The sequence below is a fragment of the Falco punctatus genome (genome assembly GCF_963210335.1).
Source record: "Falco punctatus genome assembly, chromosome: 7".
Classification (NCBI taxonomy): domain Eukaryota; kingdom Metazoa; phylum Chordata; class Aves; order Falconiformes; family Falconidae; genus Falco; species Falco punctatus.
The window spans coordinates 60,644,712-60,670,937 of record NC_137587.1 but is presented as its reverse complement, the minus strand read 5'-3'; the positions used below and the strand labels follow the sequence as shown (position 1 = coordinate 60,670,937).

The 26,226-nt window shown below is 44.5% G+C and overlaps 2 protein-coding genes across 6 annotated transcripts in view; both read left to right on the top strand.

The window, feature by feature from the left end:
- ARNT2 (aryl hydrocarbon receptor nuclear translocator 2) overlaps positions 1–14,612 on the top strand; it is a 107,388-nt gene extending 92,776 nt beyond the window's left edge. For all 5 annotated transcript variants that reach the window (XM_080395351.1, XM_080395352.1, XM_080395350.1 and 2 more), the window contains 4 exons: positions 1,866–2,004; positions 5,176–5,341; positions 7,385–7,521; positions 9,985–14,612. In XM_080395351.1, coding sequence (XP_080251477.1) covers positions 1,866–2,004; positions 5,176–5,341; positions 7,385–7,521; positions 9,985–10,083 — 541 coding nt within the window. In that variant the 3' untranslated portion in view covers positions 10,084–14,612. The remainder of the gene's footprint in view (positions 1–1,865; positions 2,005–5,175; positions 5,342–7,384; positions 7,522–9,984) is intronic.
- A 110-nt stretch (positions 14,613–14,722) lies between these two features.
- ABHD17C (abhydrolase domain containing 17C, depalmitoylase) overlaps positions 14,723–26,226 on the top strand; it is a 59,622-nt gene continuing 48,118 nt past the window's right edge. Inside the window, exon 1 of the mRNA XM_080395355.1 lies at positions 14,723–26,226. This exon is cut by the window's right edge and continues 18,896 nt beyond it. The gene's annotated coding sequence lies outside the window, so the exon portion shown is untranslated.

Sequence of the window (26,226 nt, the reverse complement as noted above, 5' to 3'; positions counted from 1 at the left end):
AAACCATTCAGAGGCTGTCAGTTCCAGGAATTAGAAAACATCTGCAAACTATAATGTTATTTAAACCAATGTGTTCTTAAAGTTATAATTGCTGATAATCTCAGTAGGGAGAAATAAAATCCCTGTGCGTGTGTTTTGTCAAATTAAAACCGAGAATAACTTGGGGGGAATATGACAGTAAATTAAAATGTCTTTTGATTGAATAGTGTATATTACTGGATGGTTGGCTTGCCATCTTGGGGTTTGGCATGTGTTTTGTTCGTATCCTTTGTTAATTCCCGATGTTTAACTATAGCTTTTTTCCTACTGCTGTTCTATTACATCAAGTAATGACACATCTGCCAGCATTTCCACCCTCAGTGAACTGCCCTCCTTGAATGCTCTCCAGCCTGGTCTAAGCCCAGGCAGCCTTTAGGCGCTATTTTGCAGACTCCTGTTTTCAAAGTTCATATTCCAGACACAGTCAGAGTCCCTTAAATGAGGGGACTTGTCAGTCCAGCTGGAAAGGTGTTGGCAGTAGGGCCAGCCCTCCCCAGCAGCTGTTGTGTGCTTCCAAGTTCAGCCAGATTTAGGAGGACTTTCTGGTCCACATTTTCCTCTTTGGGCACTCTGTGGTAGTGAAAAATAAAAACAAAATTGAAAAAATTGAAAACAAACTCTGCAAAGAATTCCTAAACACGCACTTTGCTTTTAGGCAGCTTAAGAAAGACAGAATAACAACTCCTGCATTCAAATGCCTGCCACGTTTTGCTTACCACTCTGGGAGGGATATTGTCAGGCTTCTCAGAGGATTCAAAGTCCTGCTTCCTTTCTGCTCAGCCTTGTTTACTTCTTTTCCCAATCTGCTCTTTTCTTTCTCTGTAAGATTGTGAAAACAGACAATAGGGAAGGGACTGGGGAAAAGAGCAAGCTGTTTTATTTGATGCACAAAAGCAATATTATGTGTTGTGTCTTTGTTTAAATATTCATATATGACATGTAAAATAATAAATGTGTATTTTTATATGTAAAAATATGTAAAAGCATATTCATGATGTGTGGTTTATAGATTCAGTTGTTCAAGACTTCCATGAGAATAAAATGGTAAAGTGGAGCAGTTTTCACAGAATTTTTGTTCTAATTAGGAATTTCTGTGAAATTTCTCTGTAGTGAAAGTCAGTTATTAGGAAACTGCTAACATATAAACAAGCTCCTTTGGAAAGACTCTTTTTTAGATATAGATATAGATATGTATGTATATATGTGTGTTCCAAAGCTATTACATTAGTTTAAGTTTCTGTCTTGATTATTCTTTTGCCTGAGTACATAACTGCATGCTCTTCTTTAGCATCAGTTTGTTAAAAAAGAAATTAAAAGCTCAAATTTTTAATAAATAACACATGCTTCTTCATTTCCCAGACAGGAAACAAATAAAGAAGTACTTACAAGTATCATCTTTTCGTGCATCTTCATTTAGGATGGCATTTAAGCAAATACTTATATACTGTTCACTTTAAGCACAAATTAAGTACCTGCTTGAATAGTCTCTGCAAGCAGTTTTTTTTAAATGCATTGAATATTAAACTAGTGTGGAGCTAAATGTTAATGAACCGTGCATTAGACTGATTTTTATCCTTGCAAGCCCTTTCAAAGAGATTATAGAAGTCATAATTCAGAATAATTTTGCCCTCTGTGTCTTATGTGAGCTGACATTTTAGAATGCCAGTATGTTTCATCGTTTTGTGATGGTTGTAAGTATCACATCATTTTATTAAGATAGATTGAACAATTAGTTTTAGTCTGATTATCAAAATTTTAATATCTGGAATACTACTTGTGCATCGAAAATATATCCTACAAATGAGGCACTGTTTCTTTTCCTTTAGTTCATCTGTGGTACATGTGCCTGGTGTGAACGACATCCAGTCTTCTTCTTCAACAGGCCAGAATCTGACACAGATATCTCGCCAGCTAAATCAGAGTCAGGTTGCCTGGACAGGAAATCGCCCACCATTTCCAGGACAGGTATTGATTAAAGGTGTTTTATTTCCATGGTCATTAAAGATTTCCAGTCTGTGTGCTTTTTACAAAAGAATCAGTGAACTCCATTTATAACGTGATTAAACATGGTTTGTCATTATCATTTGTGGTTGGAGAGAAATCAGCTCCCCTGATTCTATTCTTTGGCACGTTATAGTAATTTGAGACAGCTGCCCTATGCATAACTACATTTAGTTTGTGATAGTGGCAGTTGCTACACTGACATAAATCCCACCGGAAGGTCTTGGTCCTGCGCTTACTTTTATATGTGCACAGAGTGAAGTAAAAGAGGACAGCCGTTACTAGTATTAAGCCTGTGAATTAAATGTTTCTTGGACCAGTAACTTGTGCCAAGCAAAGTTACCTACAGTTAGCAGAGTTGTCAGAAAGGGGCACATGCAGATCCAGGCATGAATTCAGAGCAGAGGCTGCTTAGTCTGTTGCCCCTCCCTTAGCACTGCATTAGCTCACCCTGTGTTGTCTGGAGGAAGCATCCCATCCCTCCATTGGATGCCCTGTGCTTGACAATGTTAGCCCAGAAACGGCCTCTTGTTCTGTGTAACAATGGAAGAACTGTTTTGAAACTCTGTTAAAAGCAAATAATTGGAAATAATCATGTTTGATCTATCATTAATGCTGCTCTTAATTACTGTTGACTTTCCATTGTTTGGTACGCTAGAATGGCATGTTGAGGCAGGCGCTAAATAATTTTTCAGTAACTGCATTGTTTCCACATTAATCACTGATTCTTCCCAGCCCTCAGTGTGCCATGGTTGTTCTGTCACACCTGTTTAATGAAATTCAGTTGTAACAGTAACTTGTTTTTTTTTTTTAAATGATATGGAAGATGCTAAAAATTACTCTAAAAAACCTTCTCATCCCTTTTACTGTACAAATTATGTCCAAGTCAACAGAGTTTGTATGTTGAGTGTAGGGGAACTGGAATTCATTCATCCATCGTAAATAAAATAAAATAGAACTAAGCCTTGCAGAAATAACATGTCATGTTCTGACTGTCATTGTGGAAGCCATTGGAAATGTACGATTTCTTAGCTTGGAACTGAGCTGAAGACTTAATAGCATCTTCATCAAGTTATAGGCCTGTTGGGATCTGTTTTTCTCCCCCAGCTCCCCTGCATTGGTCCAAGAATCACAGAATCATTTAGATTGGAACAGACCTTTAAGATCACAGAGTCCAGCTGTTAACCCAGCACTGCCAAGTCCACCACTAAACCGTGTCCCTGAGCACCACATCTACACGTCTTTTAAACACCTCCAGGGATGGTGACTCCACCACCTCCCTGGGCAGCCTGTCCCAGTGCTTGAGTACACTCCTGATGAAGAAATATTTCCTAATGCCCAATGTACCCAGCCAGCCCCTCAGTGTCCCCCCTGCAGTGAGGGCCCAGCGCTGACCCCAGGATTCGAGGGGCGGCCGCACCAGTGCCCAGCGCAGGGGGACGGTCACTGCCCCGGCCCCGCTGGCCACGCTGTGTCTGACACAAGCCAGGCGCTGCTGGCCTCCTCGGCCACCCGGGCACACGGGGGGCTCATGCCCAGGCAGCCCCCCAGGCCCTTTTGCACCCTGGATGTGACCCCGTCCCGCCGCTCCCTGGGCCCGGCGGCGTTTTACCCCGGGCAGAGCCCCCGGCCCGGCCAGGAGCAGCCGGGCTCTCCGGGAGAGGCTGTGGGAGACGCTGCCGGAGGCTTTGCCCAGGCCCAGGCAGGTGCCACCCACAGCCTTTCCCTCAGCCCCCAGCGGGTCACCCTGTCACAGAGGAGATCAGGCCCGTCAGGCAGGACCTGCCTTCCATAACCCCGCGCTGGCTGGGCCCGATCCCCGGCTGTCCCGCAGGTGCTGGGTGATGGCGCTCGGGGTGACCTGCTCCACGGCCTCCCCTGGCACCAGGTCAGGCTGGCAGTTCCCTGGATCTTCCTTCTGTCCCTCCTTGTGGATGGGCGTCACGTCTGGTAACTCTGCTGGGACCTCCCCAGGCGGCCAGGGCTGCTGGTCAGTGATGGAGAGCGGCTCGGGGAGCGCTTCCCCCAGATCCCTCAGCACCCTGCGGTGGATCCTGTCTGGCCCCATAGACCTGTGTGTGTCTGAGTGCTGCAGCAGTTGCTGACCATTTCCCCTTGGGTTATGGGGGCTTCATTCCGCTCCCCGTCCCTGTCTTCCAGGGGAGAATAGCTTCACTTGAGTGCATTGATTGCCAGTAACAGTGCACATCATTAGAAGTATTCAGAGATGTAATCACCTTTATTTCTATTTGTGGAACTGGTTAGGCAGCGAGTTTTTCTTGGAACTGCTGGATTTGTCTGTGATGTGGGAAATGGTTTATAATCAGATTCTGTCTGTAGCATTGTATGTTTCTGTAGCACGTGACTTTGGATGAGACACTTCCCCTCCCTTGGTCTCGGTGTACAGGCGGTACATGTCTCAAAGCAGTCTGCAGTGTTTACTCATTTGTGTGACAGTCTTAAGACCCTGTGACAAAGCCACTATGTAGGTGAAAATGCCAGCAAGTTGATTTTTAATACCCTTGAATGAACTCAGTTGCCTGGTTAAAGCCAAGTTAGACTCTTTTCTTCCCTCCTCCCAGGACTGGTGATTCAGACTCCCTCCCAAGCCTTTTACAAGGCAAAATACCTGCTGCCTGTAGTTCTTCTACAGGGAGAGAAAGCAGCTCCAAAGCTTTGAAACTTCTTCGACCATTTACTCCCAAGCACTGGAGACTGGCCATCTGAGAACTGCATATATTCTGCCAGACATTCAGAAAACTGTGACTTTACTGTTGCACTGCAAAATCAAAACACCTGGCAAATAAAGGTGCATTCTTTATACCTGTTCAGTTTGAGATGGATCCTTGTAATAGAGATGAAGGAAATCATGTTTTTTCAAATAGCTCTGATATTGAGTACGTGTGAGTTACTCAGCAGGAGAGCTGTAAGTGTTGATCTATAGTCTGTCGTGTTCCTTCTGCAGCAGTAAGTTGGCTTTGACAGAAATTAAATGTGGCTGAGACAGGAGTAATGTGCCTGTTCATATCTGTGGACTTTATTATTTAGTCTTTGCTTTACATTGTTAAAAAGTGAGTCTGCTGTGCTGTTCCTCAACAGTAAAACTCATTCCTTCTTTTACCCTTTATTCCTCAGCAAATTCCATCTCAGTCTGGCAAGGCTCAGTCATCTCCCTTTGGGATTGGAACAAGTCACACCTACCCAGCTGATCCATCATCATACAGCCCCCTTTCCAGCCCAGCCACCTCTTCTCCAAGTGGGAATGCCTACTCTAGCTTAGCAAACCGAAGTGCAGGGTTTGGTAAGTTTTAAACGACATAACAGAGAAACGCGTGTTAAGAATTAATCTCTCCAGCATTAACTGGATTAAAAATCCTCCAGCCTGTTCTGTTGGTGGGTTGGTTGGGAAGCTCAGGTGGCGAAAGGGTTTTGTTTTCTCTTCTTGAGCACAGCGGACAGAGGTGACCTGTCCCCTCCATGCTGCATCGCCTCCGCATCCAAACCACTTCAGAATATTGTGGTATTTTATGGTATGAGGGACGTTTTTTTTCTTTTTCAGTAAATAGTGTCATGAAATGTTCAGAAGTTGCTTACATCAGTAGTACACATCCTCTCAAATTGTGGTCAGCAGGTTCAACTTCTTTTAACTTCTCAGGAGAATGTGTAAATGGCACAAACTTACATTCTTTTTATTTTTCAACTTCCCTGACTGTATGGCGGTGTCCTCTTGCCCAGAGATGGCTTGTTGGAATTCGGCTGGGGACAGGATTTTTTTGTACCTCCACTGCTACTAACCCAATCAGAGTAGGTGCCATGTTTTGAAATGGTTTTCCTTTCCTATTACATGCTAATTTAGTGGCTTTCAGACTGTCACCCAATGCGTGATCCCTTGGTAAGTTTTCTGCGCTCTACCAGCAGAATAATATTCATGAGTAAAAAATATTATGAATCCATCAGTGATAAGCACACGTGGAGTCCATGAAAAATATTACTGGCTGATAATAATGTGCAATTCCAAAAAGCATAGGTAGCAGTGGGCTAATGTGTGCTGTTTTTCTCTTTGGCGCAGACCTGTTGCAGATTAGCCTCCCAGAGTGCAGACCTGCGCTGCGTTGCCTAGAAAAAGTGCATTGAAACGGAGCTCTTCCCACAGAGCTTATTCATGCCTCCATTTCCATTTTCACCAGGCTTTGTACATTTGTTTATGAGACAGCCTTGTATTTCAGGCCTAAGCTACTTGGCAAGAACCCTTTCGCCTAATGAGAAACATTTCCTGACCTACATCAGTTTGGATACTATTAATAACACAGCCTTCACAGAGACAAATGTCTTGAACCTCCGGCTGGCAGTAACTGTTTTGCTGAAAAGAAGCATCATTTGCCTCACTGAATTATTTTCAGTGTATTGTTCTGAGAAAAAAAGAATAAAAACCAAAGTTGCAGCTTTCTTTTAAAGGGTAACTTAGATGAATTTTGTTTCGGCTCATAAAATGGCTGCAGGGTTTTTCAGTTCAGCTGAATTACTGATTGTGGTAATGTCAGTAAGGGAAGAGCTATAATTATCTTCTTCTGATGTGATAGAAATACATTACTGCAGCCTGTTTACTTTCCTGTAAAATGTGCGCTTTATCTGTTTTGCATACTTTAGCTGGTAGCCAAAAGGATTGGATTAAGGACGTGTTTCTGTATTTTCTGAAGCCATGACTATGAAGAGTAACTGATTTGACATGATCAAGTCTGGATAGCGGAGACCTGACATATGTTCATATGGTTAAATAACTTGTGTTGTAACTTTAATATTGGAGGACAAGACGGGCCAGCAGACAGCACTCTACATTTAATACAGCAAGGCTGTTGTCTGTTGATCTTGCTGGTTTTACATCTGCTTACAAAAATGACATGCTTCTTAGCTGAGTAGGTAGCTGTGCACCCGCTGCTCCGGAAGAATTAGTCTTTTAAAGAAAAAGAGCATTTAGATTATGTAGTTTGGGTTTTGAGTGAAATGACAAATACTCCTTATTAGTAATTAAAAAGCAGTGGTGGGATGCTTGAAAATTGTCTTCCAGCACCTGGTTTGTGATGTCACTGTGCATTTTGCTGTGAGCAGTTCACCTGCCACGTCTGTGCAGCCTTAGCAATGAGCTTTGCTCTCAGCCTGGCTGCCACCCTGCAGTCAGGGATGAAACTCCCCTCAGTTTCCACCCTTCAGGGTCTAGGTGTAGCTCAGGGTCTTTTTTCTAAGACTCATTTGTAAACACAGGCATTGATAGATGAAGCCTCAAAAGCAGGCAGGCGTTTCGAAGGAGGTGCTCTCTGACTTTTCCACCCTTTCTGCCCCTGTCCAGCTGAAGGTGGCCAGAGCAGCGGCCAGTTCCAGGGGAGACCTTCTGAAGTCTGGTCCCAGTGGCAGAGCCAACATCACAACCAGCAAAGCGGCGACCAGCATTCGCACCCGCAGCCCAGTCAGACCGAGGTCTTCCAGGTGAGGAGAGCCCAGTGAGCCCAGAGTCCCTCTGACAACTTGTCACTGCTGAGCTGAAGAACCGTGGCCCTCGATGACCGGGGTACTAACAGGGCTTGGAGCAATTACTGTGAGCTGCCGTAGGTTTGCACTGCTGTTAGCTGGCATCAGCTACAACTGAAGTGGTTTTGTTTTCTGACAAACAGCATCATCTTTGGTGACAAAAAAATGCTGTTTTCCCTTCTGTTTGCACTCCATACTTAGGGCTTATGTATGAAAGGGAAGTCATTAAATAGTCCCAAATAGAGTGTCTTTCCTGTCCTGGTCCTGGCCTCTAAAATCCCTGTTAAGTCCAACTGGACATCAGTGTAATTCTCTTTGGTAGTTCAAGCAGGAAAGGATACTGCATACTGCATAGAAGATAGTGGCCAACAATTTCTTAAGGTTAAACCCAGTCAGATAACAGATCGCTGGTAAAAAATCCTTTTCAACTACCTAATTTTGTAATATTAAGTATAATTTTGGGCCTTCACTACAGATGGAGTAGGACTTCCTAATTTTAACTAATAAGGTCTCTGTCCTTGTATAACTTCTTCTTAAATTAGATCAGGAAGACATTTCGCAACAAAACAATACAGATAAATGCAGGAAAGACAGTTCAAGCCCCAAGCAAGGTTTGGAAGTGGGACACCTCATTATCTTTTAGAAAGTAAATTTACCTGCAAGACCAGGCTCATGCTCAGTTGCTCACAGGAACACGGCAGGAGAGAAGTTAGCCTGAAAATATTCCTGTGTGAACAAACCGTTGCTTCACACAGGAACAAATAACATCACTACATCTGAAATAACTACCTGCTTGTGTGTTCTTACCTCAGGGCCCAGGCAAGATTAATCTGTTGCGTCTCTCTCTCTCTGTTAGCAAAGTTTAGTCGCTTCGCACGTAGTTTAACCCAAAAGTATATTCAGGATGATGCCAGTGGAGCCGATGGCAGCATGAATTGACAGCCCACTGGGGCTCCAAGCAGCATCTTGCTTTTGTCCAGGCAAGTGCTGTGTCCCAGAAAATGTCTTATGAAATTAGCAGGAAGGAGACCAAGGGAGAAGGGGAGAGGTGGGCTCACCTGCAGAGCTGCTGGAGGTGACTTTGCATGTGGAGGGAATTAGAGTAATAGCTGCACGTGATGAGAAACTTGGAAGAGCTCAGTTCAGAGGCCTCCAAGAAGTTGCTTGGACTGTTTGTGCCTGAAGCCAGCCCTGGGTTAGCTAGACATAAGGAGAGGTAGACTCAAGAGGGGGGCTACCCTGATGGGTCTGTACCTGAGGAGACCCTGCCACAGAGGCCCCAGCAGCAGAAACACCTTCAGAGATGGAAATTTAAACAGGTGCGGGCAGCTACAACTTCCCCTTGCCTGGGGAGGAATGTGGGAAAACAGAAAATAACTGCAAGCTTTGGTTAGAAAATGAAGGCTGACCCTGGCAGCTGCACAATGGCCAGTCGGGCACACAGCCTTTACCACCATCGACAGGGATGCTCAGAGACCTCAGACGGATTTTAATCGGTCTTTATTTTGGGGTGACTTCTCAGTACAGAGCAGCTCGCTGTAGTTATTCCTTCACAGACCAGATCCTGTGAGCTTTCTATTTGCTCTTTAGGTTTTGTTTTACCATAAGGATAATGAGCCATCCCTGCCACAACTTGGCTTTGCAGTAAAAGAGCTTATTATTGTAAGGACTGACAGGAAAAGCAAGCATAAACTTTGGTTTTCCCAGCAAGGGATATCTTTTCCCTGTGGCTTCAGTCTCCGGCTGAGAGGAAAGGTTGAGTATTTTTTGAAGCCTCTTGCAGGGACCTCACTTGGCTTAAGACACGTGGGAGCAATTACCATGACATCCCATTTCTCCTGAGAAGTTCCTGTTATTTCCTCTGCCTTTGTACATGGACGAAGGCTGCTTGGGCATCTTGTTAGCTGGGGTGGATGTACAGTCTTTAGTGTTCTTCAGAGAACAAAGAGCAGTAATATTTTCACTTACAGAATGCTGGTGAGGAGGTGAGACCCTCCCCAAACCCATGCTTATACAGCAGGAGCTCCTTTCTGTAGGGTGCGGGAGTGTGTGACACATTGAGTACTTCCCATATAGTGAAATCAGAGGGCTTGCTTCTCTCCATATGTAGCTACCCATCCCAAGGGGAGCTGTTTCAGCCTGGGAGGAGTATGGGACAGCTCAAATGGGCCTCATTCAGAGGAGCAATCCCAAACTTCTGACCTGCCGAAGTCCCACCTCCGATTCAGAAACGGTCCAGCAAAACATAAGCAGCACACAAACCTTAGCCCAGCACCCTGCACAGGTCTGGTTTTCACCTTATTTATCTAAACTTTGGCCTTTTCTGGTTTTACACTGAAAAGATGGAACAGGAAACAGTTTGTGTCTGGATAATGCGCTAGCAAGTGACACTTCACTTTGATTTTTTTCCTTATCACGCAGGACATGCTGCCGATGCCAGGAGATCCGACACAGGGTACTGGCAATTACAACATTGAAGATTTTGCTGACCTGGGCATGTTTCCACCATTTTCCGAGTAGCTTGCGAAGCAGAAATGGAAGTTCTTCTCCAAGGCCATTTCAGTGTAATTTGGGCTCTGCTTTTTCTGTGTTGCATTTCTGTAGAAGCTACTAAACCAGGAGACACATTTCTCATGTTTCAGATAGTGATGTAGGGCTTGCTCTCTCCTCCTTGGGGTGCGTCAGTGCCAACAGAGGAGCTCCAGCACTTGTTAGTGTTCATTGACAGCTCCGTTATTTTTTTCTTTATTTTATTGTCATCTACCTCAGAGATGAAAAACTTTGCTTGATTTAAAAAAAAAATATCTCTGAGTCTTAAATATTTGAATGTGAATGATACTTAATATTTCCTTTGAATGGTAATTTTTAAATAGATAACGAAGTAACAAAGACTAACAGAGAAAAGGTAAGGTAATGTCTTGTTGCAGTGCCTACCGCTCAATTTCGATGCCTTGCTTTAAGCTTAAGTTTCTGGAAGCAGACACAATATTCTGTTTTCTTTGATTCTTGTGGGGTTTAGGTCACTTTAAATGCGAGATTAAGCAACACAATGTAGGCCTCTCTCACCAGAAGATTCAGCTTTGCCTTTTCTAACTTAAACTTGAATGTGTGTACATTTCGGTACTTTATGTATATCTTGTGCTGTATGAAGTGATTTCCTGTACTGGTTTCTTTTGCCTTTACCAAGGGTCCATTCTGGAGTGTACTGAAAAGGTTGACAATATATGTGAAGGATTTAGATATCATGGGAGTCTCCATCACTTCACATAGGTGTTCTTACTTTTAATTCAGGTTGTTCTCTATTCGGAACAAACATTTACTTACATAAGCTATTAGTCTGTTTTTGCACTGAATTGAGGCCTATAACTCTTCACATTTCTCACTGGCTGCTTTAATTTCTATTGTTCTTGCTTTCCCAAAAATATTGCCTCATAAAAAATGACTGTAAACACATCAAGATTGCATTTTATATATTAGCTGCATTTCTTTTCTGTGAAGTACTTTTTTATACTGTGAAACCTCACATTTTAACAGTGCAAGGTGGTGGCCTATTACTAGGAAATCATTCAAGCTCATTTGCTGCAAGCAGTGAGATGGTTTTGTAGTGTATAATTTTTTTAGAGTGAGTTGGTAATAGATATCAATTGGACTATTGTCCACTGCGTACACAGTGATAACTTGAATTCTTGCTTGGATTCCCAAGCAATCGCTTCTGTTAAACCCTGTTAACCCCATTCTGTTGGATACGGGATTTTCAGCTTACCAAGCATGCTGAGGACTCTTGACTCTTCTGAATGCTATATGCTTTTCCACAGAGGTGAGTTAATCTCCTTCCTCTTCTGCGAGTCACCTACCATATGTCTTCATCAGAAGTGTGGTAGAAAGTTTTTTATGCAGTATTTCACATGCATGATGAGTTACAGAGGTTGTAAGCTCAGTATTTTTATCCAGATCATTTCTTCTGGGATGTGAGGACAAGAAATCCCTCATGAAGGACAAGGAACCCAGAGTTCCGATGTGCAGGTTGCTCATAACCTTTGAGATTGGACAGTGGTAACCAGCCTTTGCAGAGGAGGAAGGGGACAGCTTCCCCTTCCCTTTGCATGTTCAGGGGCCATCGCAGACCTTGAAACAGCAACCCCAGGCCATAGCCCCCATCTAGAAGATCTCATTGTCCACAGCAATTCTTAGACCTCACAGCGCTCAGGTCTGCTTCCTCGTAGCTCCTCTTGAATTCTAGGGTGCCTCTGACTGACAGGAGGCACCGTGCACGTCACTGCAGTCCATCTTGTTGAGATAGTGTCTTGAAAAGCAGGCAGGCCCCTGTCCCGCAGCCTGCTTTGGCCGCACAGGTTTCATGCTGACAAGCAAAGCAGGCAGCTGGGCTGCGGCGAGCATGACCCAGGGACGTGGCTCCAGCGGTTAGCCATATGCTGGCCCATCTGACTGCTTTCCCAGCCTCCTCCAAGGACAGCATGTAGTTTTCAGTATCCAGGAAGAGTCCTTCCTGCTGTTTCTCTTGCAAAGTCTGGGACCAAGTTCTTACCCTATGTGCAAGTGGGGCTAGGGACTTTTTTATAGGAAATTTTTTTATATCTCTAGATGCAGTACTGGAGAGGCCTCAGATCTCCTGGTCTGTACTTGCCTCACAAAAATCACACTGAGAACAAACAAAACTCTTATCTCTTCTCTCCCAGGGATCGGGAAAATACCTTCTTAGGTGAGCAAGCCATGCACTTATGCACTATTCTTTTAAACACATGGATGTTTATTCCCTTGGAGCCTTCTCCCTTTCCACTCATGCTGCTTGAATGAATGACTGCTCATCGAATTAGGCAAAGCTCTGCTGTCCCGGAATGAATTTCACTCATGTCTGTAAAAGCTGCCTAGATGCTGTGCCGGCTAAGCGAGGTGGTTGGCCTCTGTACAGCAGGGCATGCTTTCAAAAGGGGCTAATCATGAGGGAGAGAGCAGTAGATGAGCAGTTTGTATCTCTGCACGGAAGATGCTTGACACGGTAAGTGTCAGTTCTTCTAACATTTTTAAAAAATATTTCTCCATAAAGTGAAAAATGAATTGAAAAGATGCTGTTCCTCTGTGTTATTTTACCCCCAAAACTGCTTTAAGTATATTTATAGTTTACTTCTGTTCCTGAATTCAATCTAAAAATAAGGTTTTTAAAGTAAATTTACTCCTAACATCAGTGATAACTTCCTCAGCGTGTCGTGGATTTTATACTACTGTAGAAGGCTTCTCATGTACAGAATTTGGTTGTGCAGTTAGAAGCGCACTGTTAGCAGAATTTCAAGCACATCTCTCTTTGTTGTTGTTCTTTTTTAAATACAGTATTATTTTTTTGAAGCCAATATGCCTGAGGCTGCTTCTCACCTTGTAGACCACTCCTGCCTTTCTGGTTGGGGAAGGGGATGGCTACTCTGCTAAGGGGCAGACCAGATAGTGCCAAGTTTGGGGTTTCCCTGTGAGCCATTATTGTCCCCCATTTCTGTTCTGCTGTCCCGAGCCAGTGCTTTCTTCTTGGCATTTCCACCCTTCCTTACCTCCCCTCCCATTCCTGGCCATCCCATCTCCGCAGCTCTTTCCCACACCCATGTGGGAGGCATCGGATTGCCATTCCCAAGCCAGCGAGGAGGGAGCACTTAATGAGCTTAAAGAGTTTGGCAGCTTTGTGCTTTTGACCGAGCGATCGAGCAAGTTCAGCATTTGCTGCCCTCGCCGTGTGCTGCCATCGTGTCAGTGGCTTGCTCTCTGAAACAGCCTCGTCCCAGGACTTGTGGCCGAAGAAGCTGTTGTAGTGTTGGCTGTGCTGTATCTTTTTGTCCTGTGTTCGGTTACTAAAGCAACTTACTTATCCTATAGCTGAAGTTATAAAATGCATTTGGAATGCTAACGTTTTTATTACGTGCCATTGGTGTAGCTTTGCTGGCACTTTGGCTGCCGGTTTCCAGAATTTCATAGGTGGTGGATTTCTCATTTCCTTTGTGTTTTTTAAGCTGGAAATAAAGCTGTGATTTCTCATCAAACTGTGCGGCAAACACAGTGTTTCTTGAAACTGAATCTTTTGGGTTTTAAACTTGATGGAGCAAGAAACTGCAAATAGTAATGGTCTGGGTGAGTTATTTCAATGAGCAGGCATGTAGACTGAGAAGATTTTTTAGATACTAAAGTATTGACATTCATTTATTCAGACAAGCAATCCTGTTTAACAAGAGGGACTCCATCACATTACTTGTTACAAGTGCTACTGGCAGTACCTACAGTGATGCTTTAACCAGATAGTTCCATTTGTAGCTTTGTTGCCTTTTTTTTTCTTTTTTGTTTGAAGTACAGTATGAAACTGTAAATACTTCTTGCAGTACTGCCTTTTTAACTGTTAATTACTTTTGGCACAGTGTTAAATAGTGTTGGATTTACCCGATTGCTATGACATATATTTTTATACATAGGTGTACTCTTTTTTCGAGAATAATACAGCCATTTTGTCATTAATGCCTTATCAGTGTCATACTGCTGTTGCTCTTTGTTTGCAAGGTATCGAGTGGACTAATTTCTAGTTCAGATATTTTCACTTTTCCTGGCAGTGCTCAAGTTTGGCTTCAGGTGATTTTTGCCAGAGTCCCGTTTATCATAGTTGTTAGCTGTGAGACGTGGAGAATGTGGGCAAAGAAAAGGTGATGGCATCTAATTGTCTTTAAAAGGTCAGTCTTTTCCTAATCTAAACTGGAGTGCATTTCATGGAACTGATGAATGTGGGCACTGATTACTTTGTGTAGATTAATGGTCTTTAAAAAAAAAAAAAAAAGGACAAAAAAAAAAAAAAAACTACTCCAAAAATGGGCTTCGGTCATTGTTAGGCACTTGGTTACGTATCTGTTTAAACTCTTCATATTGATGTGAAATTGTGCTGTGGATAAAGTGTATTTTGTACTTCTGAATGTTCTATATTTATGACTAACAAGTACAGAATCAGTTGTGTGTATGTATAACTAATAACTGCCTTTTTAAATTTCATTAAAATAAAAATGTCATGAGCTGTTGGTAATTCCTGTCTTTCTGTAAATAAGATAGGCTGTTGGGAATCATCAGGTCAGAAATAACCCTGAATTATAAGATTCATGCCAAAGATAAGATTAGGCATTGGTCTTTGACTTGGAAATCTCTTATGCTGTGTGGTCGTGAATGGGACGTTCCCCTTTTATCTGTCTTGTATAAAGGCTGTCCAGAGGGAGTAGCAGAGGAATGATAGTTTGAGATCTCAACTTTTAAAAGAAGTTCCAGGAAAACACTGATTAACAGCCCTGTTCTGCTGATGACATTGAGGTGGGTGAATTGGTATCTGTATTGTAGAGGGTTTCATTAGAGCCTGGTTGTTTCAGAATTAAATCATAGTCTGTGGCAATTTTTATTCACTCCCTGGGGTGGTAACACAGTGGTTTCTTTGTCCACCTTTTGGTCTCATTGTTCAAAGTTAAAAAACACTTGCATCCTTCCCACAAACATTCTGGTGGCCTTTCCAGACTTTCTTATGTAAAGTGTGTTTGCCTTTCACTGTGGCTCTTTGTTGTATTTATGCTGTATTTCTTTGTCAACTTGATAGTTTGTGAGTGGGATTTACCTTGTTAATAAATCCAGAAAGCTGATGACTGGACCGAGCAGGAGCTGAAGATGCTGTGCTCTAGGACACGTGTTCCTGGTGCAGGGTAGGTGGCATTTCCACAGCTCATACTCCATTTTCAGGGCTCTGCCTGTGGAGAACAGGCATGGGCTATGCTGGAACCTGATGGGAAACCCATGATCAGAGCAGGGCACTGGGATGTGCTTAATCAGAAGCAGCCGCCAGCCCTACCTGCTCTGTCGGGCTCCACTCACTAAGTGTTCATCCCACAGGAAGAGGCTGGTCAGTGAAAATGTTCCCTTTGCACTGTTTTGCTGTGAAAATTGGGTTTTCAACAATGCGATGTTATTTTCCATTTCCTCGGATGCTTGTAAGTATCTTTGATGAATGGATATGTGCCGGATCATGAACCCCGCTTGGGAATGCAGCATACCTACATCACAACAGCCGTTTCTTGCTTTTTTTGGTGCATTTTAATAGGCTTTTAGTTGCTTTAGAATAACGTTATCCAAACAGAAAAGCACACACAGAATAGGTGTTGCACCAATGCCAAGCAGAGTGTTGTGTGGTTGGGCTGGTTTAGGATCTCTCCTAGCACTCCTTAGGGATTGATCATCATTAATCTGGCTCTCGTGCTAAATCAAGTGGACTTCTGGGCACCAGGGTGACAGCTGGGTGTGGAAGGGCTGGGAGCTATTACTTTTGGTGTGAAATCTGGGTGTGGAGATGGTGGATGTGAAATGGAGCCAAATGTTTGGTGGCAAATAGTCGCTGCAGCTCAGTGTGGCAGGACACTGTAGTAGAGATCCACACACAAAGGCTGGCTCACAGGAAAGAAATGCAGATGAGGCTCACTGTATCCTGACACTTAGCATCTTTGGCTCTATAAACTGGCACTAATGACTCATAAGAGCTCAAGTCTTCATTATGATGGTAGAAATATACTTTTCTTAATTTTTCCATGGGAGCTAATTCTTAGCCACATTTCCATCCATATACCATCATAGTTCAGGAAGTGTTACTCATTTAATTTTCCCAACTTCTCTCCAAGTTGGATGTAAGAGGGACAGATACAGGATGAATTCTTCCATCGTTTTTCACTAAGTTTCAGCATATTCCTGGTTGGAAATACTTGGCAGCATCTCTCGTCAAACTTCTTGGTCTGTCCCACATAAAATAAAATGGAATCACTTGAACTGTATTAATGGATTTGGGATCAAATCCAGAGGTTGCTAGGGCATCTTTTCATTAGCTCTGGAAAAAATTATCTTCTAATTATAGACTGGCACTAAATACTAATATACAAAATGTGCCATTTGGGACTCAGTTGAAAAAATTCTCAACCCAAGGCTCACACGTGGAAGATGCAGCAGTGCTTAAGTGCAATTACCATGGCTTTTGCAGACAAAAATACAGCAGCTGTACACACATTGCTGTAATTACAAATACACAGGCACAACTCTGAGCAACAGAAGAAAGCCCCAGCTGCAGCTTGGAAGCCTGCCCCAGTGCATGCACCCTGTTAGAGAGGACCAGGTCACCCAATGCTCCGGTGTGCTGCTGCCTCTTACATATAGCAAGTTCCTCTTCTGAGCCAAGAAGGTAAGGTTTTAAATACTCGGAATGTTTTTGAAAACAGGAGAACTTGAAACACAGAAGCAGTGCAAGGTCAAACTACTTCGGTGCACCCTATCATCCGAACACCTTTTGGGTGGCTCACGGAGCCTCCCTGCCGTCGCTGCCCATCCCTGGTTTCTGTGGCTGTTGACCCTTTTCCTGGAGCCCAGAACCTTCTGTGTGTGGCCCTGACGGGAGGCAGCTTTGGTCTGCAAAATAAAATCATGTTACAGTTATTTTCCACTTAACACTAGGATTACTAGCCAGATAGACCCATTGTCACAGAGGAGCAAGGATTCTGAAGGCCTAAGTTGCTTTTTTTATAGTTTTGAGACCTCCACTTTGCTAAATACACACACAAGAAAAAATGCTGCCCTGGCACACGTACACACAGCCCACACTACCTTCAGTGCGTGTAGCAGGAGGCAAAGGCTGGGTCATAATACTTTCCACTTAATGAAGGAATTTGTGCGGTGAGATTTATCTCAAAAGCAGCCTTCCTCTCCCTTGGTTTCCTTTGTTGCATGGAATTTCAGTATGTGCAGGGCAAAACGTGTGTGAAGGCCCAGGATGAGGGATACCAGAACATGACTCACAGGAGAAGTTAAATGCTGTGGGATTCCTTCCTTTGTGTAAATCACACTCACTCAAATAAATGTCATGACTTTGTTTCTGGTTCACATAATTCTGAGCAAAAGACACCAGGAGGCAACACTGCACAGTGCTGGTGAATGAAGAATTAATTTTATTTTGAAATGGGAATCTCGAGATGAGTATGTCACATCTTGCCTCCATTACCTGCTGCTGCCTTCTCCAGCCCACCAGGAGAGCACAGAGTACTCTCTGAAAATTTAGGGCTGCTTGAGGTAATCCAGGCTGGTCTCTGGATATGAGGGAGAGATGCAGTCTGCTTGTCCCGGCATGGTCTGCTGTGGGAAACAGGAGTGAGCAGGGAGCATCCTTCCTTCATAAGAGGTACCTGGAAAAACCGTTCCTGACCCCTCTCGCAGTGTCCCCTTGGCACCAGCTTGCAGAGGTGGACTCACAGCCCTCCCTGTACCTCCCTGTTCCCCTCAGTGCTCTTCAGTGACTCCTCAACCCCCCAGGCTCCTGTAAGGCTCCGGTTCCAAAACAAATTATGCTATAGCAAAAGAAAACCTGGGTTTAGACGTAGATTTTACACAGCACCAACTAATCACAGCCTCTTACTTTAATACCAAGCACATGTGTCATTGTGGTTGTCTTGTGTAGTCAGGAAAAGTTGTTGCCTGATGGTTTATTCAGTGACGTAGGAAGAGATCTTTCTCATTTTACCCATGAAGTTCAAACGCTGAATGTTTAAATTTATCCTGATACAGTGTGGAAAAATATCAAACCCTTTAACTGAAAAATGTCTTGATTTTACTCTATGCAACCCTGAAACCAAAGAGTTACAGCTTTGTGAAGAATTTGCAAACTGATGCCTTGTTAACTTGAAGTGCTAATCTTTTCCATTGTCTTTTTAAAAAATGCTTCTAGTGGGGTTGAGAAAAAAAGAGGTATGCACTGAAACTTGGGAAATTGCTATGAAAAGTTTTAATTATTGAGAAACTATACAGTGTTGTGTACTTTCTTTAAAAGCTATATTGATGTCCCCACTGCACAGAGATGCTTAATCTAAAAGAGTTCTGAATTGGAGTTTATTTAGATTCTTAACATATTTTTTGTGACCTCCATGATTTAAGGTCAGAGACCTCAGTAGGGAGTCAATGGAATTGTCACTTTAATCATTTTAGTTCTAAAGATTCATCAAAGTTATACGAACTGACCTAAATTTTCAGATCCTGCTGAGGGAGTAGGGCTCTGCACTAACCTACCGACGCTGACCTGGATATATCACCTGGTAATGAAATACTGGAGCAAACCCACTGAAGCAAGTGTCAATTATATAAATAAGGCTACTAAAAGACAAAAGCCTTAACTCGGTAAGTGGTAATATTTTATATTTATGGATTGCTATAGATATGCATGACACTTCATCGCAGCCTGCATGCCCACGCTGAGCTCAGGCAGCAGATTTCCTCTGACAGGTTTGTAAAACCCCCATTTTATCCCTTGCGCTGCTGTGTCAGTGAAGGGTGGGGGAGGAGATTTTTGTACCAATGTTAGTAAGGTGTCAAGGCAATTTTACAAGACTGTTTTAAAACCAACCAAGACATCAGCACCGAAAAAGAGAACTTCATTAGCAGCTGTGGGAATATCGTATAACAGATTCCTGTTTTTCTCTTGGTTTTGTGCTCATTCTCCCATCAGGAGTATGTTTCACAACCATTTAAAACATTGGTGCTGAGTTTCCAGCAACAAGTCCATTAATAACTCCTACTTCCATGAGGTTCTAAAATTGGGTTAAAGATACACTGAAGGCTGAAATTTCTTTGCTGTTCAAGTCTGCCATCCAGAAGAGAAAATCTGACTCTAAAAAAAAAACAGGCGGCTTTCAGTTCTTTCAGTTGTTTCTCATGAAGATAACATGCACTAAATGCTGTGTTTGACAGATTTTAAAAATCTTTCCCCATCACCTGTGAAAGTGAGTTTAAAAAACCTGAACTTTTCTCAAAGGTGTCCAGAAATGCTGCTGAAATGGTTGCCACCTTCCTCTGCTCCTCACCAGACTCAGAGCCTGGCAGTAATGAAGGAGAAGGTCAGATTCCTGAACCGCAGGTCGCAGTGGAGCTTTGCAGCCACAGCCTATGGCTCAGGAGGTTCAGTCTGGACATTTGGAAAAACTTCTTCACTCAGAGAGCTTGTGCAGCACGCGAACAGGTGGCCAAGGGGTCCTGCTGTCTCCATCTTTGGCTGCACAGAGCCTTGGTTGACCAGGTGTCAAGCTGGGAAGAGCCCCACTTCCCCAGGAGGTGGAGGAGGTGGGTCCATGGGTCATGTTTCTGGGACTCGGTGGGGTCAGCTCCAGTGCTCAGCACAACCGCGGAGCTGAAGGAGGCACCAAGACCCTTACGTGGTCACTGACCCTGAGTCAGTTAAAAAGTCCAGCTAGCCTCCTCAGGAAGTCAAAGCAGCCGCAGGACTGAATGTACACGGCAGCAAGACTTTCCTGGGCTGCGGCCACCTCCAGCTCTGCCTCCTTCACGCCTTGACGCATCCTTTCCCCACATCCAGAAGCCCCAAGAAAGTGCTTTGTAGCACAGTGCCTGTCAGATGCTGTGCCGCCTAGCTGTGCCCACACCCATCCTCCTTTGCAGAAATCTGCTTTACAAAGAGCAGACCAGTTCTCTAAAATGATTCAAGTTGTTGACAAAAATCCCCTTCAGCTGCTGACAAAACCCCAGAGAGACAGTCTATCAGTAAGGCCAGTCCCCGAGTTTTGCAAGCAACTTTTCCTTTTTATTACAGGCCCTGAGAAACCAAGAGAGGGAAGGAAAGGAACCAGAGTGAAGCAACAAAATAGTTGTTGCCTGATTTGGAACATTTTTTGCTGGATGATCTCCAATATTCCGTCACATAAAACCCTTATTAACAGCAGAGTGAAACGCAAACACGGCAGTTACCAGACGTAACAACAGTGGGAGAAGTAAACAATGAGGATATTTAATGATCACAAATAGATCATGATTCAGCTACCAGCTGAAATATCTTCCCGTAGGATTATTTCCATCATCATCACCCAGAAGCGATATGGATTGGTGTGCATGCAGTTTCTAGGTCAAGTGGTGTCTAATCGGTAACCTTGACGCTACGGCAAAAGGACCCTGAATTGAAGGAATCTAAGAAGGAAGGCTGTAATTCCAAATGGTGTCACAGTATAGACCTTAGTTCAATATCAGTTTAGGTTTTATTTGACTTTTCACTGTCTGAGCTAGAACTAGAGCCAGTCATTTCATGGTACTTACAATCCTATCATTATGCAAGCTCCTGCTCGTATATAGTATTTTATATGCTCATCAGCTTTTGGGAAATTGATGCTTTTTAATCATTAATATTCCTGGGCTAAAAGTTAGTACTGCTACTTTGTTGCTTTTTCACTTCACTAAGGACCTGCAAAGCTGTGGCGGTTTTACCATGAAGGCTTGTGTTCCTTTACTGCTAGGAAAAGTGACAAGCTGTTGTGGTGTGTTTCTGGATGAAGCATTTCATTTGGAGCAGAAAGGCACGTGCAAGACCACGTCAGATGCATCTTTTCCGATTCAGACTGGCTAACCCAAATCCACCGGAGGTGAAGACAGAGGAGAAAGTTAGAGCCAGTGCATCCCTCCACAGTCTTTATTTGGATGTTTCTGACCCTGGGTACCACATCAGGACCCTAGGCCTCTCCTGCCCAGGGACTAACGCATTGGTCCTCAACATCAAGCTGTGATGAGGAGGTGTCTTTCCGGGATGCTGACATACACAGGGGTTAAATGACTCGCTCCGTGCACCAAAGCAAATCGCTGGGGACCCAAAATTACAACGTGGGAGTTCCTGACTCCTAGGCCCGCGCTCATTCCACTAGACCACACTGCCTCCTGAGAAAATAAGTTTTAATGGTATCTGGCCAGCTGTGTAAACATGTCAAGAGACAACCATGTAAAACTGAACTGCTCCCATTATGCAAGTTATAGTCTATTTTATTTGTAAGCACAAATCCTAAATCCCTCCTCCAAAATGATATTTTTACAAACAAAAAATAGGGAAATGAGGAAAAACAAAATAATTGCAGAAAATATTGATGTTTGGGACTATGGGTGACATGACCAAGTTCATTTCCCCTTGAGCAGTGAGCCTTTTCCCTGCTACCAGACTGTACTTGTACTTGCCCCGCAGCTCACTGTTGAGGGCCCTCTTGGCTGTGGAGGTGGCATAGGCTCTCCAGGGCTCAAATCACTTCCCTTTGCTCCGGTGTGTGGGCACAGCTGCATCAAAAAATAGTGAAATTTCTCACTTCTTAACAGTTTGGTTCAGATTCTGGTGTTAATGCAGTTGCTAAGTGACAGCACTTCCCTGATCCCACCGCTCCGTCCTCTGCTCTAAAGCAATGGAAAGCTTTATCCACAGGAGCAGACTGTGACAGGGTGTTTCAGCTCTCAGCTTTGCTCTCGGGCATGTATCATATTGGTTCTGCAGTGTTTACAAGTAATATTTTCTCTGTTCCTCCCCAGCAGTTACACGCAGAGCTAGGTTCCCCGGGGAGGTCCACCTCTGCAGGGCTGGTGATCCAATGTGCTGTTCCTGAGAAACCTTCAGCTTCTGTGTCACTTGCAGCAAGCGTATCCCACAGGGTCTTCAAGGTCCACAGAGGTCCTCTGGCACTGGAGCCCGAATGGCAGCAGTAAGAAATGAGCCAAGCGCTGCCAAACAGCACAGCTCAGCTCAGGCTACGGCTGATTACTGATAATGTACTATTGCGTTCTTTGTTTAAGTGGGATTGTGTTGGAGCCTACAAGCCCTGCTCATGATATCTTGTTAGGCAGTGGATAATAAAAATAAGCAGGCAGTCTCTGTCCCAGTGAAATAAATGAAAGATGGTTCGGAAATTCTAGGTGTATTAAGCAGGGATGCCCGGTACGAGCAGGAAGAAAGTTGGAATGTTGGATGCTAAAGAAAATGCCCATGTTGGCAAGGCTGAGAGCTGCCATTTCTCTACCAACATATTGTGGGTAGGGTTTTTTTGTGACTTATTTCTTATCTGGGTTTCCTGCTGGAACCATTGCTTCCATAATTTTCCCCTTCTTCCTTGCCCTCCTTTTTCCCATCCCCAGCCCTTTATGGTCTGGATTTGTCCCTAGGGGGTAACCCCCCCCTGCGGGTGAGAAAATGCCTCTGGATATGTTGAGTGTGGAATACGGCCTGGGTACGGTGATTTGGAGCTGACTGTGGATGTGCTGGGCCCCAGTGTTAGCGATGCAGTGGTGTAAGCTCTTAGCTGGCCTTGGTACATCAGTGGAGTTGTTCAGCTCACCTGGGTGGGCAGGTCTGGGCCTCTCCTGCACGTCACACCAGCAGTAACGACACGCTTTACACGGGTGTGAAGCCTTGCACAGCGTGGCCGTGCAGCGGACAGGCTGGGAAATCTGTGCTGGGCTCACGAGGAGATGCCGCTTGGTTCACCAGCCCCATCCCAACTGGGCACCAGTCTTTCTCGCGTGAGGCTCCTCCGCTCACCATTACACCGAGGCCAGAGGAAGAGCACCCAGCTGCCTCGCAAGCTGTCCGCGATGATGGACTGGCTCTGAATCTTGCTGACGGGGACTGCAGTGGAAGGTTTTTGTAGAGGCCCCGGCTCAGGGCAGGATTCTAGCAGGTGTTGAGGTCTCCCTGAGGCCAGGCTCCGGCAGGCTGAAAGCAGCCTTTCAGCGTTACCAGTGATGACATTGGATGAGAAAACATTATTTTTTTTAAACGGTAGTTTCTTCAAAGCAAGATGTGGAAAAGCAAAAAGTCCTTCTCAAACTAGAACATGCTTCCTAGAGTAGAGCACCAAAAACTAATGAAAGCCAGATGCCTTGGCCTGTCCCAGGAACAGGAAAGGGAAGAAAAGCCAACCTCAGCAGCCTGAAAATCTACAGTTACAGGAACTGTTCCTGGACCCGGGGTCTCCCAAGCAACAGAGGAATCCGGGAAGGGCATGTGTTTGCGACACTGAAACACAGCGTGTGCAGGCGGTGGAGGGGACAGGTACTGCTGACACAAACAAGGAGCTTCCCCCTAGGGGCTAGGCCGCTTCCAGGATTTGCTCGGAGGGGAGGGCAGATGCTGAAAGGTGCTTCAGGGTGCCCAGGGCTCCGATGCACTAAACAAAGCCCCAAGAAGCCTGCGAGCCAGGCCTGAAGGCTCATTGTTGCAAAAGCTGTGTAGGTGTTTAGGTTCCTTCCTGGATGGAGACAGCAATTAGGAGCTGAGCTGTGATGAGCTGTTACATAATCGTCAAAGACAAGCCCAGTTTGGCCATCCTTTGCCCCCCACTTTCATGTTGTGGCGCTGGTGTGTAAGGCAGCACCAGGCTATATGTTCATCCTGCCCTTCTGCATCATTTTGCAGGAAAAGTGGGAGTTGTATATTTGTTGATGGAAATATATGAGCACACAGGATGAGTCTGACGCACTTGCTGAAGGACCAAGGTCACCAGGCAAGTGTGTGTATATGCAGGAATATGTATTTGAAGTAGGTGTGTGTGCGTATGTAAATGTATACACGTGTCTATGTATATATAGACACTCAAGCAAACCATATACAGGCTGGAAAATACCTGAAAGGGCTACCAGTAATTGGTATGGTGGGCAAGAGAAGCAAGTGCCCCTATTCCCTGGGCTCCCGCAGTCACCCCAGCCCTGCCAGAGACAATGGCAGGAAGCCAAAGGGAAAGAAAAGGATCAGGGGAGCCAAACCAGGCTGGGTGTCCTCTGTTTCACACTGAAAATATGGAAACTCAGGGGCTTAAGTCTTTCTTCATGAACTTTTCATCTGGACAGAAAGAGCTCATACAAGCCATGCTTACCAGCCGTGCCCCTGGGCTTACGTACAGACCTCAGATTGCAGATTTCAGCCAGTCCTGCTGTTTTTTCTGGGTGGAGATGAAACACTGATTTCCTCTCAGGAAAGCTCATCTCTTCCTGGGAATGGATAAATAGCGCTGACTGTGCATATACCTTCTGGAAGGAACAGGAGAGGAACAAACCCAGCCAGTTCCAGCCTTTGCAAGTGGTGCAGACATCAGAGAATAGTCTTTAGTAATGAGAGCCTGATAAGTGCTGTTACAGCCACTTAATGCGTGTGCTTGACCGATCCCAAGGTCAGATATTTCTGCCCTGGTGTCCTGGTTCAGGCCAGAGGAGGATGCCAGATCCAGGCAGCCACAAGTCTGTGCATGCTCTGGGTCTGGCTCATACTAACGCTGCCTGCAGGGGTGGATCAGCAGAGGCAGCGCTTGGCGTGGGGAGAGCCTCTGCATATTCCTCTGCCCGTCCTAGCTGACTCCTCACTGCACCATCCTGGGCTCAGCTGCCAGATTTTCATGAATGATTGATCCACTCCATCACCACGCAGGTCCTCCAGTTACAGCTGACTTCTAAATGGCATCTAGTCCGGTAGACACATGTATGTTATTGGTATTGCAAGTCCAGCAGAGCAAGAAGCTCTTCACCATATACACTTTCGCCAAGATATTATAGCACAGTTTCCACTGCCTGGTAATTAACTCGGTCTTTCCCATTCAGCAACAAGCACCACTTTCACAGACAGATAGATCTGCAGAGTTTGGGAGCTTCTTATTCCAATTTTGAAACCCCAGAAATTTACTATGAAAGAATATTCTTCCTGCCATTTAAACACAAAGAAAAAGAAAAGACTTCAGGAATTTACAACTGGTTAGTTTATTCCCCCTTGTCCCTCCTAAATATAACACAAGCCTGGTATCATCTCAGCTAAGCATGTACCGATGACTTTGAAATTAAATAAAAGTTGGATTGGTTTATTGATGGTATCAATGGCTACCAATGGCTATCTGACAAAGCTTCTTTGTATATCTAGTTTTTTGCCATTTTTGTCATAAATGAAGTACCACCTTAAGGTACTGCTTTAGATAGAGAGATGAAATGCAACTGAACCTCTCCTGGAAGACAAGTGCTGGCTTCTGTACCCGTGTACAGGTTTGAAGGTATAAAAGATATGAGTAAGAGGGAGAAGATCTGGCAGAACCTATATCAAAACTCTTCTCTTTGCCTTGTATCTTACCAGGAGAGTCACTGGAGCAGATGCCTGGATTTAATGTGACGGGTTTTCTAAGCCTTTGTTTGAGGAAGCTGCTAGGAGCACAGCTACAGTCAAATAACTGCAATGCTATCATTACCAGCAACAGGTATTTATTAAAAAATTGAGTGAACCCTTTTCTAAATAAATCGTTAAGGGAACCTGCAGGCTGGTAGAGCGTGAGAAGTGGTGTTGCTCAGCGGACTGGAGTCAGGATTGAGTTTCTGATGACCTGGGTTCAGCCTTTGGCTGTGCTGTGGACCTGCACCATGTGACCTTGAGTTAAGGTCCTTCTTCTCTCTCGCCCAGTCCTGGTGTTTGTCTAGCTTTCTTATCTGTGGGAATTACTAAAGATGGCAAGGTTAAGCATTAAAACCACAAATCAAATGAAGAGTTATTGAGGAAGGAAAGGAGGGCTGAAGGTGGCTGGGTTTCCTCCAGCTTTGTTGCTGTCCTTCCAGGTACTGACTCAGCAGCATCCTCCATGGTTGGGGATGGGTATGTTGGACTTGGACTGGGCTGGGCAGGTTGCACAGATACAGTGATCCCCGGTGGCCCTGGCTAAATGGGAAGGGCCAAGCCCCTTAGCCGTAGGTCTGTTGGTGGGACAGGCCCTATTTATTCATGTAGGTGGGTTCAATTGCAAAGTTTCAATTGCAAAGTCTAAGGCCAAGACTGTTTTCAATCCGGTGGCT